Source organism: Lutra lutra, chromosome 17 (assembly GCF_902655055.1).
Source record: "Lutra lutra chromosome 17, mLutLut1.2, whole genome shotgun sequence".
Classification (NCBI taxonomy): Eukaryota; Metazoa; Chordata; class Mammalia; order Carnivora; family Mustelidae; genus Lutra; species Lutra lutra.
In genome coordinates this window covers 18,518,793-18,537,351 of record NC_062294.1, presented here as the reverse complement: position 1 = coordinate 18,537,351, position 18,559 = coordinate 18,518,793, and the positions used below count along the sequence as shown (strand labels likewise).

Here is an 18,559-nt window from a genome sequence, read left to right as displayed (position 1 = left end):
ATATGTGCAGTCCTTTGTATGACCCAGTAGTAGATTAGATAGAGGAACCTTGACCCACAGCATCCGTGGACATCTGTTGAATGCTCACTGGAAGAAGGAAAAGGAGAGGTTATGCTGTGTGTTTGGTATGGTTTTTCCTCCAGATTTAAAAATGAGAGCAAAATATAATATGTCGTACTTCAGGAGAATTCTAGCTAGTGATAGATTTTTTTTCTCTTCACTATGCTGTAAATGTCTTTTTTTAAAAAGATTTTTAAGTGATCTCTACACACAACAAGGGGCTCACACTATACCCGAAGATCAAGAGTCACATGTCCTACCAACTGAGCCAGCCAGGCGTCCCTCTATAAATGTCTTTTTAGTCAATCTTTTTCAATTGCAGAGCATTATCAATGCTTAAACATTTGATTTTTTTTTTTATAGGTGATTGAAGTATATGACTTGACTAAAGTAAAGTTAAAATATTGGTAAGTTTACTTCCCTGCTGGTATCTGTCACAGGATTGGTACAAATGGAGTTTATCAATTACCCTCATTAAGTTAGTAAAGGATTCCCATCCATAGTGATTCTAAGATTACAGCCTAGTGCCATGATTTCCTCAGGCAGCCTCCAAACCTACCCAGCTTTCCGGGGAAGAGAAGGAAACCTTGTTAAGGACATGCTGTGTTTAAAACATTTCTCATATATGTCAGCTCATTTAATCCTCACAACAAAGCAGGACCTCAGCTCAGAGGTGATGTGACTGTCTTATGGGTCACAGCTGCCAACCCCCCACCCCCATATGTCTGACTCCAAAGCCTGTGAATGCTAAAGAGAATGCCAAAGGAACTGCTGTTTGGGGGCCAAGAATCTACCTTTTCTTTTTTTTTTTTTTTAAAGATTTGTTGAGGTGCCTGTGTGGCTCAGGTGGGAAGCCTGCCTCTCCCTCTCCCACTCTCCCTGCTTGTAATTGCTCTCTCTCTGTCAGATGGATAATTAAAATCTTTTAAAAAATTTACTTTTTTTTTCCTTAAGATTTTATTTATTTATTTGACAGACAGAGATCACAAGTAAGCAGAGAGGCAGGCAGAGAGAGAAGGGGAAGCAGGCTTCCCACCGAACAGAGAGCCTGATGTGGGACTCAATCCCAGGGCCTTGAGATCATGACCTGAGCCAAAGGCAGAGGCTTTAACCCACTGAGCCACCCAGGTGCCCCAAGATTTACTTATTTTAGAGAGAGAGTGCATGCAGTGGGGAGGAGCAGAAGAGAGAGAGACAGAGAGACCTAAGCAGACCCTATACTAAGAGTTGAGCCCGGGGACGCCTGGGTGGCTCAGTTGGTTAAGCAGCTGCCATCGGCTCAGATCATGATCCCAGCGTCCTGGGATCGAGTCCCACATCGGGCTCCTTGCTTGGCAGCGAGCCTGCTTCTCCCTCTGCCTCTGCCTGCCACTCAGTCTGCCTGTGCTCACTCTCGCTTCTCTCTCTATGACAAATAAATAAATAAAATCTTTAAAAAAAAGAAAAAAAAAAAGAGTTGAGCCCGACCCAGGGCTCATTCTCACAGGCCTGAGATCATGACCTGAGCCAAAACCAAGAATCAGATGCTTAACCAACTGTGCCACCCAGGCACCCCTTTTTCCCTTTTTTTCCCCGTTCCTCCCTTCCTCCCTCCCTTCTGTCCTTCCTTCCTTCCTCTCTCTCTCTCTCTCTTTCAGATTGTATTTATTTATTTGAGAGAGCAAGCACATGTGATGGGAGAGGGGCAGAGGGAAAGAGAGCAGCAGACTCTACACAGAGCATGGAACCCGCCGTGAGGCTCAAGATCACGACCCGAACCAAAACTAAGAGTTGGACGCTCAGCCAACTGAGCCACCCAAGGGCCCCCAAAATTTGCTTTTTAGAAGGAAAATGGGAATAGCCTATATCCTAAAACAAATATTTGAACTCCCATTATGGCAAGACACTGTGCTAGCGTCCAGAATACTCCATATAGTAAGCTTCTTTAACAGGCTTCCCTCCTTTGTGGGCGCATGAAAGGGCCCACTTCCTGGGGCTGGCTGAAGCAGCATTTACCAGTAGAGAAGTAGATAAAGCAAATGTGTAACAGCACTGGCCCCTGCAGATTCTTGTCTTTCAGTTCTGTTGGAGCCCTTGTACCTCAAGGTCCAGCTTCTCTTTTCCCTCTTAAGAGTTAGTGGTGAGTAAAAGCATGGGGTCCAGGGTCAGCCTGCCCTGCGTTCATCATTCTGTTACCTCTGTGACCTTGGAGAATCATTTAACCTCTCTGAGCTTGTTTTCCCATCAGAGGAATGAAGCCAGTAATGTGGCTGCTAGGTTAGGAAGATGACATGAGACACTGCTGGCAAAGCATATAGCACCATGCCTGGTTTAAAAAGAGGTGTTCTAGAGTGCCTGGGTGCTGCAGTCGCTTGAGCGTCCAGCTCTTTGTTTCAGCTCAGGTCTTGGTGTCAGGGTTATGGGATTAAGCCATGAATGTGGAGTCTGCTTTAGCAGAGACTCTCTCTTCCTCTCCCTCTGCCCCCTGCCAAATGAGTAAGTAAATCTTTAAGAAAAATAGAGTTATTCCACAAGTTATGCTGATTTAAAAAAATATGTTCTTTTTAAAAAATATTTTATTTATTTATTTGACAAAGAGACAGAACACAAGCAAGGGGAGCAGCAGGCAGAGGGAGAGGGAGAAGAAGGCTCCCCACTGAGCAAAGGGCCCAATGCAGGGCTCGGTCCCAGGACCCCAGGATCATGACGTGAGCTAAAGGCAGACACTCAACTGACTGAGCCATGCAGGTGCCCTTAAAAAATATTCTTAACCTTTAAACATTGTTCTTTTTTTTTTTTTTTTTAAGATTTTATTTATTTATTTGACAGAGAGAAATCACAAGTAAGCAGAGAGGCAGGCAGAGAGAGAGGAGGAAGCAGGCTCCCTGCTGAGCAGAAAGCCCGATGTGGGGCTCGAACCCAGGACCTGGGATCATGACCTGAGCCGAAGGCAGCGGCTTAACCCACTGAGCCACCCAGGCGCCCCTAAACATTGTTCTTAAAGTCATACATGCCATATCTTCATGCTCATCATCGGAAATCACGTGCTCCTCTTCATTCCCAAGCCCCTCCCCGTCAGGTGTTTCCCCTTTGCATGGGTTCCATGTCCCCACCCCCACCATTCACCCAGTCCTTGAGTGCTGGCTTTTAAGAAAACAAGCTGCTTGGGGCACCTGGGTGGCTCAGTCAGTTAAGCACTGGACTCTTGGTTTCAGCTCAGGTCATGATCTTAGGGTCCCATGTGGGGCTCTATATTCAGAATGGATTCTGCTTCACATTCTTTCTCTCTCTGCCCCTCCCTGCTTGCTCTGTCTCTCTCTCTCTCAAATAAGTAAATCTTAGGAAGGAAGGAAGGAAGGAAGGAAGGAAGGAAGGAAGGAAGGAAGGAAGGAAAGAAAGAAAGAAAATAAGCTGCCTTGCTTGGCTGTACTGTTCTTTTAAGATGTTTATCCCCTTTTAAGAAAGTTCCTTTTCAGGCCAAACTATTAGTAGGCATCCTAGGAAAGCACATTAACACTTTCTGTTCCTGTGGCCACTCTTCATCCAAGTGCAAATGCCATGGGGCTAAGACTGAATTTCCTTCTAAACTGCCTGAGGACCACACATGTCTTGGGAGGCCCTAAGGATCTATTCTGTCTATCAGCCTCAGGAGACTTGACTTGTTCTGACTTCATTAATTATCCCTCACTTAAAAGTTCTTTAATTAAACTTGTGTTTTGGCGTACTTGTAAACTCGCCTGCCTGTGTTTTAAGAATAACTATTCCAGCCACCATTTTTAGGGATTTGAGAAGCATCTTTGTTTTTCAGTGGAGTGCACTTCAACTCTCAGGCCATAGCTCCCACCATTGAGCAGATTGACCAGTCTTTCGGTGCAACCCATCCTGGAGGTAAGCCAAGTCTGTCTGATTCCTCTCATCCTCTGTCGCAGCTCGTAATGATAAGCCTGGCCAGTGGCACCATCCCCAGTGCCCCCCAAAGCCAGGTTGCTGTAGAATTTAAGGGTTGATAGTTGGGTGTGAAGGAAAGCTCCTCCCCCTTGTTTTCAGCCTAGTAGGTCAGTTTGGGAATCAAACACAAGGAAGGTGTTGCCGAGCTTGTTTGTGTTCACATCTCCTGATGCCATTCAGCCATGTCATTTTCTCTTCCCCATTCCCACAGTGTACAACTCCGCTGAGCAGCTCTTCCACCTCAACTTCAGAGGACTGTCTTTCTCTTTTCAGTTAGACTCATGGACCGAGGCTCCCAAGTACGAGGTTAGCCCTTCCCTTCCTCTGGTATTTGTCACCCAGTATCCAGGTAATACAGCAGATGATGCTACTGGGGAAGCTGGATAGGTAGCCTTTCTTTAGTTTCCTCATCTCTGAGGTCTTCAGAGGCCAAGATGGGTACAGTGGGTGGGATTGATAGCAAGAACAAAGCCCAAACTGGCATTCCCAGAAATAGGGCCCTTCCCACTGCAGAGTGAGGTCAGGCTCACTTTTCAGAGAGAAATTCAGTTGTGCCTTGCTTTAAGCTCCAAATCACTGTTCTTTTTTTTCAGTGGCCTAGAGTTTGAGAGTCCCTTCTGGATTTTCAGTTATCTATTGCTTTTAGCAAAATGTTTCATTCATCTTTAGGTAACAACATCCTTAGGGTCATGAAATGATAGATGTTTGTAAAGCTTACATTTTATTAAAGAAAGCATTCCTGTAATTTTTTCTTGATGAAGGAAAGAAAAACTAAGTAAAATTAAAGATGAACCTGTATGCATGGGGTGAGTTGATTGACCTGGAACCAGGTTTGACTGTGTGCTTTGACCTGGCCCGTGAGGGCTGGGGAAATGGCAGCGCCTGGCTCCCATGAGCTGCGTTGTGCTCTTAGTAAAACTTTGTCCTGTGTTTGCAGCCCAATTTTGCCCATGGCCTAGCTTCTCTCCAGATACCCCATGGGGCAACTGTGAAACGAATGTACATCTACAGTGGAAACAGCCTACAGGATACAAAGTATGCGTGGGGAGCACAAACTTCTTGGGCCATGGGCTCCCTGGGAGGGAGGGCAAAGCCTCTGCTCATTCTGTGCCTGCCTCCAGGGCTCCCGTGATGCCCCTGAGCTGTTTCCTTGGCAATGTGTATGCTGAGAGTGTGGATGTTCTTCGAGATGGAACTGGACCCTCAGGTTTACGACTTCGGCTACTTGCTGCAGGTCAGTTACTGGCCTTGGGGTGTTGGATTCTCCATTATATCCATGTTGAGACAGTCTAAAATCCCACATGCTTAGAGATAATTTTTACAAGACAATGGAGATATTTATGGTTAAAGCTTTCCTTTAGATTTGTGAAGGGACAAGACACAGTTTTATCATTAGCAAATCTTAATAAATGACAGTAGCCTTGCTTCCCGAACCTCGCATATGCATAAGCCTTCTGTGTGCTTATGTGGTTTTACAGTGCTTCCCAGGCTATTTATTGGAGATGTGTCTTATGGCTGTGATACTGGTCTGCTTTTCCCTTTCCCCCTCCTTTTTTTAAGATTTATTTACCCATTTTAGAGAGCGCGCGTAGCAGGGAGGGGCAGAGGGAGTCTCAAGCAGACTCCGTGCTGAGCATGGAGTGGGACACAGGGCTCACTCCCACAACCCTGAGATCACAGCCTCTTCCGAAACCAAGAGTCAGATGCTCAAGTGACTGAGCCACCCAGGTGCCCCATCCCTTTTACCACCCTTTATGCCCAGTTCTCAGTAGACTGGCGGTAGGGACTTGCTGAATTGTGGTTTGGCCAGACTCTGCTATGAGTTTTGCTGACTATGAACAAAAACCTGATGCCTTCAGTGGCTGGTCTCTCCAGGATCCATTCCTCATTTGTGATTTACTTGTATGTGACCACTTTCAGCTACTGTGGACCTTGGGCCATGTTTAGTAGTACAGGCCATATCTTTGGCCTGGGAGCCAGCACAGATGCTGTGTCTTCATGGAGCTCATAGTCTAGCCAGCGTTTGTTCATAAATTGGGGTCTTATATCAGTTTCTAGGGCACTGGTTCTTAACTATGATGAATCTGGTATATAAACTGTGAGCTCACTGTCCTGAACAATTGGATGGTTTACAACCTCTAGGTTAGAAATTTCTTAAAATGTGGTTTTCTAGCCAAGGCAGAAAATTCTATTTAAAAGAATGTTGCACTTGAGCTACAGTGTTTAAGAGACTTGAGATTGAGAATTGAGATGTAGACGGTCAAGTGATTTGGGGTCTCTCTTGTTGGGAGGATCATACCTCGAAACAGCAGGGTAGTCAAGGATGATACAGTTATCCCAGGTGACAGCAGGAGGAGTCTGTCAGGGCTGGGGAATCTCCAATTTTGACTGCCACCCTGAGCAATCACATCTCAGAGGGTCAGTGGGGGAATCACTTGAAGTCAGGGACTCATCAAATTACTGTCCAATCCAGTACTCATTAAGAGTTTCCTTTGGCAAGCAGAAAGGTAGTTTGTCTCATCCAACCCATGTCTCACATATTTCCTTATGGAGTATAACTACTGGGATTTTGTTGTTGTTGTTGTTGTTGTTGTTGTTGTTTTAATTTTTTAATAAACATATAATGTAGTTTTAGCCCCAGGGGTACAGGTCTGTGAATCGCCAGGTTTACATACTTCACAGCACTCACCATAGCACATACCCTCACCAACCACCCTCTCCCTCCCCAGCTCCCCCCAGCAACCCTCAGTTTGTTTTGTGAGATTAAGAGTCTCTGATGGTTTGTCTCCCTCCCGATCCCATCTTGTTTCATTTATTCTTTTCCTACCCCCCAAACCCCCCACTTTGCATCTCCACTTCCTCATATCAGGAAGATCATATGATAGTTGTCTTTCTCCGATTGACTTATTTCGCTAAGCATAATACCCTCTAGTTCCATCCACGTCGCAAATGGCAAGATTTAATTTCTTTTGATGGCTGCATAGTATTCCATTGTGTGTGTGTGTGTGTATACACACCACATCTTCTTTATCCATTCATCTGTTGATGGACATCTAGGTTCTTTCCATAGTTTGGCTATTGTGGACATTGCTGCTATAAACATTCAGGTGCATGTGCCCCTTTGGATCACTACATTTGTATCTTTAGGGTAAATACCAAGTAGTGCAATTGCTGGGTCGTAAGGTAGCTTTATTTTCAACTGTTTGAGTTGTATTTTCATACTGTTTTCCAGAGTGGTTGCACCAGCTTGCATTCCCACCAACAGTGTAGGAGGGTTCCCCTTTCTCCGCATTCTCGCCAGCATCTGTCATTTCCTGACTTGTTAATTTTAGCCATTCTGACTGGTGTGAGGTGGTATCTCATTGTGGTTTTGATTTGTATTTCCCTGATGCCGAGTGATGTGGAGCATTTTTTCATGTGTCTGTTGGCCATCTGGATGTCTTCTTTGCAGAAATGTCTGTTCATGTCCTCCTCCCATTTCTTGATTGGATTACTGGGATTTTTTTTTTTTTTTTTTTTTTTTTGACAGACAGAGATCACAAGTGGCCGAGAGGCAGGCAGAGAGAGAGGGAAGCAGGCTCCCTGCTGAGCAGAGAGCCCGATGTGGGACTCGATCCCAGGACCCTGGGATCATGACCTGAGCCAAAGGCAGTGGCTTAACCCACTGAGCCACCCAGGCGCCCCGGATTACTGGGATGTTTTTAAGATAGGAAGTCAGTTCAACTCTCTCAGTCCCCATAGTAATTTATAGCAAGATTCACTCCAGAGAATCAGAAACTAAAATAGTCTCCTAAAACTAAGGTATTTTTTCCCTGGGTAGGCTTCAGGTAGGGTGAGACAAGAGAGAAGACTCATACATGACGAGTGCCTTCCCTGTGGCCCCATTTGGACATTTGCAGGTGTCCGGTACTTGGAGACTTTGGGCATAGAGTCTAGCTTGACAGGACTTTTGGTGTGTTCAGTAGATCACCCAGGCTTGCCTGAGCAGCAGGATTTATAGACAGAGGTTAATGTGGGCTGCGCTTTCCCTACGACCTAGTTAAACACAACCTTTATTTGCCACTTGGTGTAGATGTGCTGTGGCTAAAGACTCTTGGGTTAGTTGAAGAATTCAGTACCAGCTTTTTTCAGATGTTGGATTCCTGAAGTCTTCCCTGTATAACAAATGGATTGTTACACATGAAAGAGCTTTGTCAACTATAAAGCTCTGTGCAAAGTTAGGGGAAGGTGATTATGTACCAGGAAATGCAGTCTTCCTCTCGTTCTTGGCTGTATGTGGGGGGGCGGGGAGTAAAACACTTTTTCTTCCCATCCACAGAGTTGGTGTGTCTGTTGCTGCTCCACAGCTACTGCTATGTGTATGTGTTTAACTGGAACTGTTTCCAAAATGTATTAGACAGAGTCAGGGTTTAAAGATTCTTCCCAAAGAAGAAACTTTTAGCAAATCGGATTTTCTTATCCTCCCACTTTTCTGGTTTGTCATTTTTGAGTATTAATGGGTCTGTCAGTGTTTGTAGCATCAGGGAGTGGGTTAATAGATGTTTCACTCTTGAGGTCCAGTCTCTGGTTGGGGGTTACCATTGAGAAGCCCCTCTTAACATAAATTCTTATATCTTGTCAGGACCTGGAAAGTGGCAAGAGATAATAGCACCTCATTATATACTTCCGTAGCGTCCATGCTGCTGTGTATTGTACACGGCTGTGTGGTGCTGGTTTGGGATCTTCACGCCATAAGCTCCATTGTAGGCAGGGACTGCACTTGTTTTGCTCGGCATGTTTCTTCAGTGTCTAACAGTCTAGCCCTTGGTAGCCAATAAGTGAATATTTGGTGAGGGAAATGAATGCAGTTTTCGGAGCTCTACATCAGTTTTGTGGGATTGAATGAGTCTCTGGGATTATTTCTTTTCTTTTCTTTTCTTTCTTTCTTTTTTTTTTTAGGTTTTTTTAGAGAGGGACAGAGGAATAGGGAAAAAGAGAATCTCAAGCAGGCTCCATGCCCCGCATGAGCCTGACTCGGGGCTCAATCTCATGACCCTGAGATCATGACTTAAGCCGAAATCAACAGTTGGATGCTTAACCAGCTGAGCCACCCAGGTGCCCGTCTCTGGGATTATTGCAAGTAGATTGTGATCTCTTGTAGCATTGTAAGTGCTTGTGACTTGGTATTTCTGCTTGCATGCAGGCTTGCCCTCAGCCAGAGCTAATAAAGCAACATTCAGCCATTGGCCTCTTTGGGGCCCCCTTGGCCCTAGGTTGTAGGATCTCAGGCTCTGGGTGGGAACCTGACCACCTTTCCCTTATTCTCTGTAGGTTGTGGACCTGGTCTATTAGCAGATGCCAAGATGCGGGTATTTGAACGTTCAGTGTATTTTGGTGATTCCTGCCAAGATGTTCTTAGCATGCTTGGTTCTCCACACAAGGTCTTCTATAAGTCAGAAGACAAGGTAGGGGAAATGTGTTCATAAAGTCAAATAGGCAGTCTCCTTTTAAGTAAACTGTACACCCAAGGTGGAACTCGAACTCACAACCCTGAGATCCAGAGTCACTTGCTCTACTGACGGAGCCAGTCAGGCGTCCTTCTTTTTAAATCAATATTAACTTAATATCAAATAAATATAAATTGTTTGTTATTTTTCCATAGAACCTGTTCTGTTAAAACTGATAAAGAGTTAAATTTAAAGCTCTTTCCTGATGCTATTGGTCAGATTGTCCTGCGTTTTCTTGGGAGACCAGGGCCCATCTGTGGTTGGCTACATTATTCAGCACCAGTAGCAGGGACTTTGACACACTCTTGCTTAGTTTGTAGACTTTTAGTTAATCTGAGAACCATATTAAGCAGTTGGGATTTAATTTGTTGTTATTTTTCTCCCAACAGATGAAAATTCATTCTCCTTCCCCTCATAAACAAGTTCCATCCAAGTGCAATGACTACTTTTTTAACTACTTCACTCTTGGAGTGGTAAGTTGTGATTCCTTTGAGAAATATTCCCTTTCTTTGGTGGCGGACCATGTACTGGGCACACCTTTGTGTCCACATGGAGCTGTAACCATGCCTGGCAGCAGGGAAACTAGCCCCAACTGGCTTTGCCCAGTGGTCTTGCAGTGGTACCCTAAAGTGGGCCTTCCTCGCCACTGAGATTACTCAGAAACACTGGTTCCCTGGTATGTCTTGGCTTCTTTATTGAGGGTAACATGCTGCTCAGATGGAGGCTGTGGGATTCATTCAGGTTAACAGTTTGGGATCTGCACATTTGTAGAACATAGGAACCTCTTATGGAGTCACAAAACAGGGAGACTAAAAAAGTGGGAATGGGGGCACCTGGGTGGCTCAGTCAGTTAAGCATCTCCCTCCTGCTTAGGCCATGATCCCAGGGTCCTGGGATCAAGCCCCACATTAAGCTCCTTACTCAGTGGGGACCCTGCTTCTCCCTCTGCCTGCTCTGCCTGATGCTCCCTGCCTCTCTCTGTCAAATAAAAAAAAAAAAAAAAGTGGAATCCGGAGTAGTGAGGGAACAGCAGTGAGATCATAAATTCAAGGGTAGGCAGGAGGGGATGGCACTTTGTAAGCTGAACCTCTCAAGTTCAAGGGGCAATGATTGTAAGGGACAAGGAAGATGGAACAAATGGACCAACCCTAATAAGACTTACGTAGCTAATGTAGGAGTGGAGTCAGAGGTAACCCTGGGGTCACAGGCCTGAACAGCTGTCAAGATCCGAAACTGAGGAGGGTGTGGGGGATAGGAAGAAGCGTTCGGTGGCAGCATCAGATCCAAGTCTGAGCCCTGGTGAGAGGCTGGACTTTCGGTTCCAGGGGTTGCTGACTCCCACGGAGAGGGCCTAATGGCCAGTCATGACATTCGGAATAGTTAGGTGCTTTGAGCTCCTGGAAATTCAGGTAGTCTCTGAATCTTCTTGGTAGCCTGTAAGCAAAAATCTGTGCTCAGTTAGAGTTTTTAATCAGGTGTTTGTTAAGAAAGGTCTCCATGATGTGTTTGAGTTCCCAAGCAATGGGAGTTGTAGCCCATGGGTCTGCTGGGCCTGCTGCTACAAAGTTTGGAATGGGGGGCTTGCAGATGATTGGGTGCCCCCTTCACTGAAAATGTCTGGTTAAGGCTGCTTGGCCTCAGCTGTCCCCTTGACTGTTGTTTGGGAGAAAGCTATTGCCCAGATGCATCCCCCTTATGGAGTGGCTATTTTTGAACATGCCTTTGCAAAGGCCCTTGCCCAGCCTCAGTAACTCTCCCTACTTGGACGTCCTTGTTTTCTGTCCCAGGATATCCTCTTTGATGCAAATACACACAAAGTGAAGAAGTTTGTCCTACACACGAATTACCCTGGGCATTATAATTTTAACATGTGAGTATACCTATAACTGCCCCTCCCAAGAACTGAGCTTTGGGTTGAAAATTCCCAAGAAAAGAGAGCTTGTGGCTTTGAGTGTTCACTAATTTGTACCTGAATTCTTATAGTTTCGTGGGAAATGAACATTTCCTTAGCGTTTGCTCTGTTCCTGGTACAGTGTTAATTCCTTACATCTCTCCACTTGTACCCATTTTACAGATAGGGAAGTAGGTTCAAAGAGCTTGGTATCTTATCCAAGATGACAGGGTCTTCAGACCCCAGAGCCAGGGCTTCGGGGGTAGGCTCATTCTGTGTTTGATGGGGTACGGGGTTGAGACGCGTGGGTAGTCAGGCCTCTGTGGGCCCAGCCTTTATCCATCTGGCTTCTCTCTCTAGTTATCACCGCTGTGAGTTCAAGATCCCACTAGCCATAAAGAAAGGTGAGTAGTGAATTTATCCTCAGAGTAAGAAAAGGGTTTTGAAGTTAGTCTTTCATAATGTAGAGACACAGTGATCCAAACAGAAATGGTAGCAGGAGCCTTTGCCCACCTGCTTTGCCCATACCCTCAGCTCCTCTGGCTTGGGCTCTGTGTTTTGGGGGCTGCATTTTGCTTGGTCTATGGTTTCCTGGAGGCTCTCGTGGTTTTTTCCTATGATCATGGGATTGCCGGTCCCTGATGGGGAGAATTTCCTACACATGATTATCCAGGTACTCCCAGATCAGCCTTATGACTACTGTTCCCTGCTGGTTCTCTACCCTCTTTCATTCAGGAACTCTGAAATAGCCCATCCGTCCTCCTTCTGAACTCCCAACCCCAGTGCACAGGGTGGCCAGGTTTGGATTCTGCCTAGGGCTGGGGTCACAGGTAGGCTAGGCCAGATACCATCCCACCCGGTGTTCTCTTTTCAGAAAATGCAGACGGTCAGACAGAAACATGCACAACCTACAGCAAGGTGAGCTCCTATTTTCCCACCTCGTGTAGCCCCAAACTGAGGTGGGTGTGAGCCTGCCAGCAGTCTGGGGCCCATTTCTTCTGGGCCAGCCATTGGTCACGGGCATGACTAGGTCCCTGCTAATCCCTTATTGACCCCATCCCTTTTGCAGTGGGACAACATCCAGGAGCTCCTGGGCCACCCTGTGGAAAAACCTGTTGTCCTGCACAGGTGAGTGGGAGGTTGCCAGCTCTGACCACCCCATCCTGCTCCTCACAGCCCAGAAGACTTAGGGAAGCCTAGCAGTGCCTGGGGCTTAGAAATGACAGAAGTTTCTGTTGTTGCCACACCTATATTTCCCCCCCCCCCCCCCATCCTGCACATTACCACCGGGCCAGCTATTCTGCATGTTCACCTGCACCAGAGAGGTTTCCCCCTTGGGGATAGCTCGCCTCTCCAGGTAGGGGGCGTCTTTCACCCCTGGTTGTTCAGAAAAGGAAGTTTTCACTAGCTGTCCTGGGCTCTTTTTTTCCCATTAAAGTTGCCACATGCTGTAGTCTACCCAGCTCCTCCCTCCTAACTTGCCACTCCAATCTCACTGTGTAATAACTTCCTGTGCCTCATTGGACTGTGTAGGATTCAGAGCTTGAATGATACCTATCACTACCCCTGGTACCTCAAGGGCCATGTGGGAAACAGTCATGAGAGACCACTGGCCAGTATCCCCCATCCCAAAAGGGACTGGATGCCCTGCCTGGCCTCAGCTTCTGTCTGCCCCTCTAATTCTGGCTTCTCTGGCCTCAGGTCTTCCTCCCCAAACAACACCAACCCATTTGGCTCTACATTCTGCTTTGGTCTTCAGCGGATGATCTTTGAGGTAAGCCCTCTGGGTTGAGGGGTTGATGGCCATGGCAGGGACAGGCAAGTGATGGAGAAAGGTTGGGGAGGGCCTAACAGCCCTGCTGGATGAGTTAATCCTTCCCCAGTAACCCTGTCTGCTAAGATCTGACCTGCCCATAATGAACAGTAAGAGTACGGAAACTATTTTGGGGAAACTCTAGGTCATAGAGGCTAAAGCGGTAGTCTGTATCCAACAAGATGAGAGGTAACAGGGATCCCACGTATGTGAGAATGTAAATATGGTAGGAAAGAGAACTCCAGGGAGCAAATGGAGCTCAACATGGGAATGTTGGGGATCTGTGAATGCCATGTGAAAGAGTGTGCTATGGGTGAGTAGCCTTAGAGGCCCCACTGGCTTGGCAGAATGGGCTGTCCCTCTTCTCCCTTTTGGATGCTACACCTTCACTAGGCCCCCAGCAGCTCCAGAAGGACTGGATCAGTAGGTATGGTGAAGTTTATGTATCCCAGGAAGAGCAGGCAGTTGCTGGACCAGAGGTGACTCCTGGCATGAGTTGGGGGATGTTGAGGGATCAGCCCAGCCCTGTGCGCAGGTGTGTTGCACACACAACATCCATCCTTTACACACAGGAGCTGCCCCAAATCCCTTATCTGCAGTCACAGCCCTAGTACTGGTGGTTTTTGTGGATCTGATTGCCTACCATGCCTACATCCCTTCTACTCCTCCCCTTTGACTCATTGTCTGCTTCCCACACCAGGTTATGCAGAATAACCATATTGCCTCGGTGACCCTGTATGGCCCCCCCAGGCCTGGTGCTCACCTGAGAACAGCGGAGCTCCCCTAAGGACATCTCCACCCATGACCCTCCGCCCCATGGAGCTGTGCTTCGCATCCTATTCAGTGGGCCTCCATGTGCCACCCTGTGGGTTTTCTTGGACACCTTGCCAGTGTTGAAAGGCTGTTGTGATGTTCTGAGGTGGGGCTCAGACTGGGTGCTCTGCCATGGGGTGAGAAGCCCAAATATTCCTCTGTCCGTCCTCAGCCTGCTGGTGCCAACAGAGGACAGAGACTGCAAAGAGAAGCACAAACTCTGAGCCTTGATACCTGGACCCAGGTGACCTCGACTAACACGTATGGAGGCAGAATTCTGTCTCTCCTGTTCCACACACATTGGGAAAAGTTTGGACTCTCTGTGACTAAGGACACAGGCACCCGGGACGAGGACGAGGTCCCGCCTTTGGCCCATCATTGCCATGTGACCCTTAAGGCAAGCAGGTAGCATGTCCATAGTACTTGGTTGCGACTTTTGCACTACATCCACTTTAGTTACTTGATGAGCTGGCTGTGGCCAAGGTGGCCCACCTGCCCTTCCCTGTTCCTTCCTTGCACGCGCTCCCTACCAGGCCCAGTAGGCACGCCCAGCTCATTGAAACACACCTTTTTACCATCCAGATAGGTGCCCAGCCCTGGGTTCCTACCCCTCTTGGAGCCAGCCTTCAAGGTCACCTGTGCCCCTGCTCTGCCCCAACCTGGCTGGCAGGCTGCATGTTTCCATCCTGTTTGCCTCTTTTATTTAATGCCAAAGTTTTAGCCAAAGACATCTTCCTCCTTTTATTGTTTCAGCATTCTGTTCTGCACTGTGGGCTGGCTCTCTTGCCCCAACCCTGGGCAGTGTCCCCTGGCCAGGCCCATTCATGGGTCAAGGCTTCTGGGGGCTCAAGGAAGGCTGAGCTGCTCAGTCTTTTCATGGGTCTTGCTAAGGAAAGTAACATATGTGCTTTAAAAATAATCCTTTTGAAAAGAATTGAGAAGAGAAATGTATAATTTTATCTCATTTTTAATATTTTGGTCTAGCAACTTGTGATACATAGATGACAATTTTGTGAGTTTTTCAAATGTGTGTACAGATTTTTGTAAATATGACTCTTTTGTAATTAACTCATGTACAGCCTCATCCTGTAGAGTTTAACAATGAATGTGCAGGGGACCTGCCCCAGGCTTCTAGGTGGTTCCTGGACTTACAGCCAGGCTTATGTGGCGCTCCCATAATTTTGTGACTGACTGGTGTCTTCCCATTTGGACTGTGGCCTGGCCAGAGACCCCACACACACACACATCCCACTGTAGGGCCAGCCAGGACTATCCCCATCTTCCTAGAATAGGGGAACCTTCCTCATGCCCTGCCCATACCCCTCCAATAAAGACCTGTGCCCTCAGCAGCGGCTCGTCATGTGCTGTTGCTGGGATATTTGTACTAAAATAAGCATGGAGGTGTTGATTTTTAAGAAAGTGGGTGAAGAATATGGGAAATTTTATGGTGGAGTCATCTTAGGTTCCTTGTTTCTTCTGAGTGGGGCAGCACAGCCCCTGGTAGGAGACTAGCATTGTTGTGTGTGTAAATTCTTAGGTGGTAGAGAAAGACTTCAGGTAGGACTGTGCACTTGGTTGTCCCTGTGTTCCTCCATCACTGGTGTTCCAGCCAGACCAGGGCCCATGAGGGGTTGGCTTTGGGAAAGGAGACCTCTAGAAGAAGATCTAAAGATCAGTACAGGGCTAAAAATCCAGTTTGGAGGGGCAGGTGGGAAGCACAGTGCCTACCTTCAGAGTGAGTTGTAACAAAATACCTGCCAGTTCCAGGCTCCCACACCTCCTCCAGCCTTGAGAGAGACCCGCATTTGGATCACTCTAAGACTTCCAAATCAAGCAGTATGGTCAGTTGCTGAGCCTCTGCAACCACCCATTCCCAACCCCCAAATACCTACTTGGTACTAGGAGGATCAAACATGTCTGATTGGCAGAGCCTGGTGCCCTAAGGCCTCAAACCTAGATGTCTCAAAGGGCTACCATTCAGTTGGTTCTATATCAGATCCCAGTAAGGTAGGTCAGCAAGAGCCAAGCTCAATCTTAACTCCCTGGGGACTTATGGAGGCAGACTTCCAGGGACATGGGCTAGATTTTGAAATATTCCACCTCTGGGAAAGAACTACATACACGGCAATAGTCCTCCTGGGTCTGAGGGAGGGGAGCTTGGGGCCATGAAGGTGGCTAGGGGCCCCACTGGAAAGAGCCAGCAGCGACAGGCCACGGACGGGCACAGGCTGGCCCTTGGGGCCCATTCAGTAGGCGCCACATAAGCCAGATGTCCGCGGCTGAGAGCCCGTGCACTACAACCAGCTCCCGGTAAAAGCAGGGGTCAAAGGTGCGCAGGTGCGGCGCTGCTGAAGGACGGGGAATGCCAAAGGTGCGGAAAGCAGGGTGGGGCTCTGGTGTGAGCCGAAGGCGCTGTAGACACATGCCCAGAAAGACGTCGTCAATGGGGAAAAGCTCAACTTGTGCGCAGGCGCCGGCTAGGCGACGCAGCGTGGCTCCTGAAAGCACAAAGCCCCCACCACCAGCGTAGGCCGGGTAGGCGGGCAGGCCATACACCGCCTCAGGGATGTAGTATTTACTGGCCCGCGCACGGATTGGCCGCGCCTGCACGATCACGTCACCCGCGAGCAGGTCCTGCGCCGGGTCTCGCGGCGCTAGGAACTCTAGCAGGTTCCCCACGTGCACGAACACGTCTGCGTCGCCCTTAAAAACAAAGCGCACATCGGGGCAGTAGGCTGAGGCCCAGGCCAGAAAGTGGATCTCCTTGAGCGTTAGGTTGAAGAAAGTGTCGTCGAAAGCCCAGAGCAGGATGTCCGCATACGCCCGGCTCTCAGCACGCAGCAGGGCAGGCCAGTGGGTTCGCGTGCCCTCCCCCTCCGCTTCTGCCCCGTCTGTGCCCGCGGCCCTGGGCACGCCCATCAAGAACACGCGGCGCACGAGCGCCCCCTGCACGCGACCCTCAGCACCCCACGTCTGGCGCACCGCTTGGCGCCGCTCGAAGTCCGCCGCCACTGACTTGACCGCGATGAGCAAGTCGGGTCCACCTTCAGGTGAGCCATCTCCTCGGCACTTGCGCGGCTGATTAATGAGAAGGGGGAAGCGCCGCTGGTCCTTGGCGCGCAGATAACGGCCAAAGTCAAAGGGTCCCGTGGGTGTGGGCGGCTCCGGTGTGTCCCCTTCGTAGGCCGGCGGGGCTGCGGCTGCGCCTGCGTCCGGTGCCTGGAAGACGCGGAGTCCGGGGGTGGGCTCCGGCGCTGCCTTCCTGTGCGTTCGCGGGGCGCTTGTCGTCGGGGCCGCGCCTTCGCGCTGTGAGTAGAGAAGGAGACCGAGGGCGGCGCCGAGGAGCAGCGTGAGCGACGCGTCCCCGCGGAGGCGCAGCCTCCGCCTCATGTCCGCGTGGCAGGCGCCCGCGCCCCCTGCGGAAAGAGTCGGGCTCGCGACGCGGAAGCCATTGGCCGGGAGGGGCTCCCGGCCTCCATCTCCCCTAAGGGAAGGGCAGGGGCCAAACGCCGAGGGTCTCCGCTACCGGCCATTCATCCCCCTCCAGCGTTCTCCTGCTCTGGGCCGTGGCACACCCCCATACACTGGGTTGGGTACCCTGAAGGGGCTGGAAGTTTCTCCTAGTAGCCAATCCCCACCCCCTCAGCGCCGGCCCAGACGGTTCCCTCAGGCCGGGAGACGCGGAGCTCGGCCCTGTTCCCCGCCCGCCCTTCCCGCGCTGAAGCCGAATCCCTTCTACCCCTCCCTACCCACCACGTTGGTCCTTGGGATCCTGACACTCACGCTTGTCCCTTGGGAGCGGCGCAGCCCCGGACGCCAGGGCCTCCGGGGCTCAGCGCAGGGTCCCAAGGGCAGCCATGGACGGGGCCTGGGCCAAATGCAGCGTTGGCAGGAAAGGGGGGCCGGGGCTGCTACCACGTGACCCTCCAGCTGTGCGCGCCTGGACATCTGGAGCTCAGCTCCGCCCTGGCGCCGCGGGGAGCGCTGTCTCCAAGTAGAGACTAATCTCTGAGAGGAATCCCCACGGGCAGCTCTCTGTGGGAAAGCCTGAGGGGGAGGTGGCTTCTGGTCTCGGTGTGGACTCAAACTCCCCAAACCTGCCTTTTGGTGGGGCAGGAAGAAACATTAGCCTCTTTGTTAATCTCCGCACCCCCACCTCTCCGGAGTGAGGCAGTGCCTGGGCTAGCCGGAGTCCAGGGCTGGCTGGTCCCAAATCCCGGAGGCTGAGCCTCTTAGGCATCTACTTGGCCACGATCCCAGGCTATCCTTGAAAGCACCTATCCTCACCTCACCAGCCGCCCAGGTTCAACCAGGCAGGACCTATAATCATAAATGGCCCCGGGTACATGGTTGCCTCCTTACTCCTGGTTCTGTCATGTCCCCCTCCCACCCCAGCAAACACACACACACACACACACACACACCACACACCAACAAGATGGCTTATTCAATTCTCACAACTCTGGTAGCGCTCTCATTGCTCATGCAGAGGGGGACACTGCCCCTCAGGGAGTTAAGTGACTTGCCCAGCAACAAACAGGCAGAAATTCAGAGCATTGCCCTAGGTCT

At 49.3% G+C, this 18,559-nt stretch overlaps 2 protein-coding genes across 4 annotated transcripts in view; one reads left to right on the top strand and one right to left on the bottom strand.

Moving 5' to 3' along the window:
• PHAF1 (phagosome assembly factor 1) overlaps positions 1–15,058 on the top strand; it is a 30,098-nt gene extending 15,040 nt beyond the window's left edge. Inside the window, exons 4-16 of the mRNA XM_047710238.1 lie at positions 424–467; positions 3,848–3,927; positions 4,199–4,293; positions 4,925–5,022; positions 5,109–5,221; positions 9,298–9,431; positions 9,863–9,946; positions 11,261–11,343; positions 11,725–11,768; positions 12,239–12,282; positions 12,434–12,492; positions 13,066–13,138; positions 13,878–15,058. Coding sequence (XP_047566194.1) covers positions 424–467; positions 3,848–3,927; positions 4,199–4,293; positions 4,925–5,022; positions 5,109–5,221; positions 9,298–9,431; positions 9,863–9,946; positions 11,261–11,343; positions 11,725–11,768; positions 12,239–12,282; positions 12,434–12,492; positions 13,066–13,138; positions 13,878–13,964 — 1,038 coding nt within the window. The 3' untranslated portion in view covers positions 13,965–15,058. The remainder of the gene's footprint in view (positions 1–423; positions 468–3,847; positions 3,928–4,198; positions 4,294–4,924; positions 5,023–5,108; positions 5,222–9,297; positions 9,432–9,862; positions 9,947–11,260; positions 11,344–11,724; positions 11,769–12,238; positions 12,283–12,433; positions 12,493–13,065; positions 13,139–13,877) is intronic.
• B3GNT9 (UDP-GlcNAc:betaGal beta-1,3-N-acetylglucosaminyltransferase 9) lies at positions 14,950–18,408 on the bottom strand. 3 transcript variants are annotated; one of them, XM_047710233.1, is made up of 2 exons: positions 17,740–18,408; positions 14,950–17,406 (listed from the first exon to the last, which is right to left on the bottom strand). In XM_047710233.1, the coding sequence occupies exons 1-2, from the start codon at positions 17,936–17,938 to the stop codon at positions 16,166–16,168; spliced, it is 1,440 nt and encodes a 479-aa protein (XP_047566189.1). In that variant the 5' UTR covers positions 17,939–18,408; the 3' UTR covers positions 14,950–16,165. The 3 variants fall into 3 exon arrangements, with proteins under 3 accessions (XP_047566189.1, XP_047566191.1, XP_047566190.1); XM_047710235.1 differs by having other exon boundaries at positions 17,774–17,869; XM_047710234.1 differs by having other exon boundaries at positions 17,744–17,867.
• Positions 18,409–18,559: the final 151 nt, after the last annotated feature.

Excerpts from the sequence above, each read along its gene's own strand:
- B3GNT9 (XM_047710233.1), bottom strand. The coding sequence starts at position 17,938 with ATGTCCAGGCGCGCACAGCTGGAGGGTCACGTGGTAGCAGCCCCGGCC. Across the intron at positions 17,407-17,739 it reads CCCAAGGACCAACGTGGTGG|GGGGCGCGGGCGCCTGCCAC; the intron begins GTAGGGAGGGGT and ends CTCTTTCCGCAG.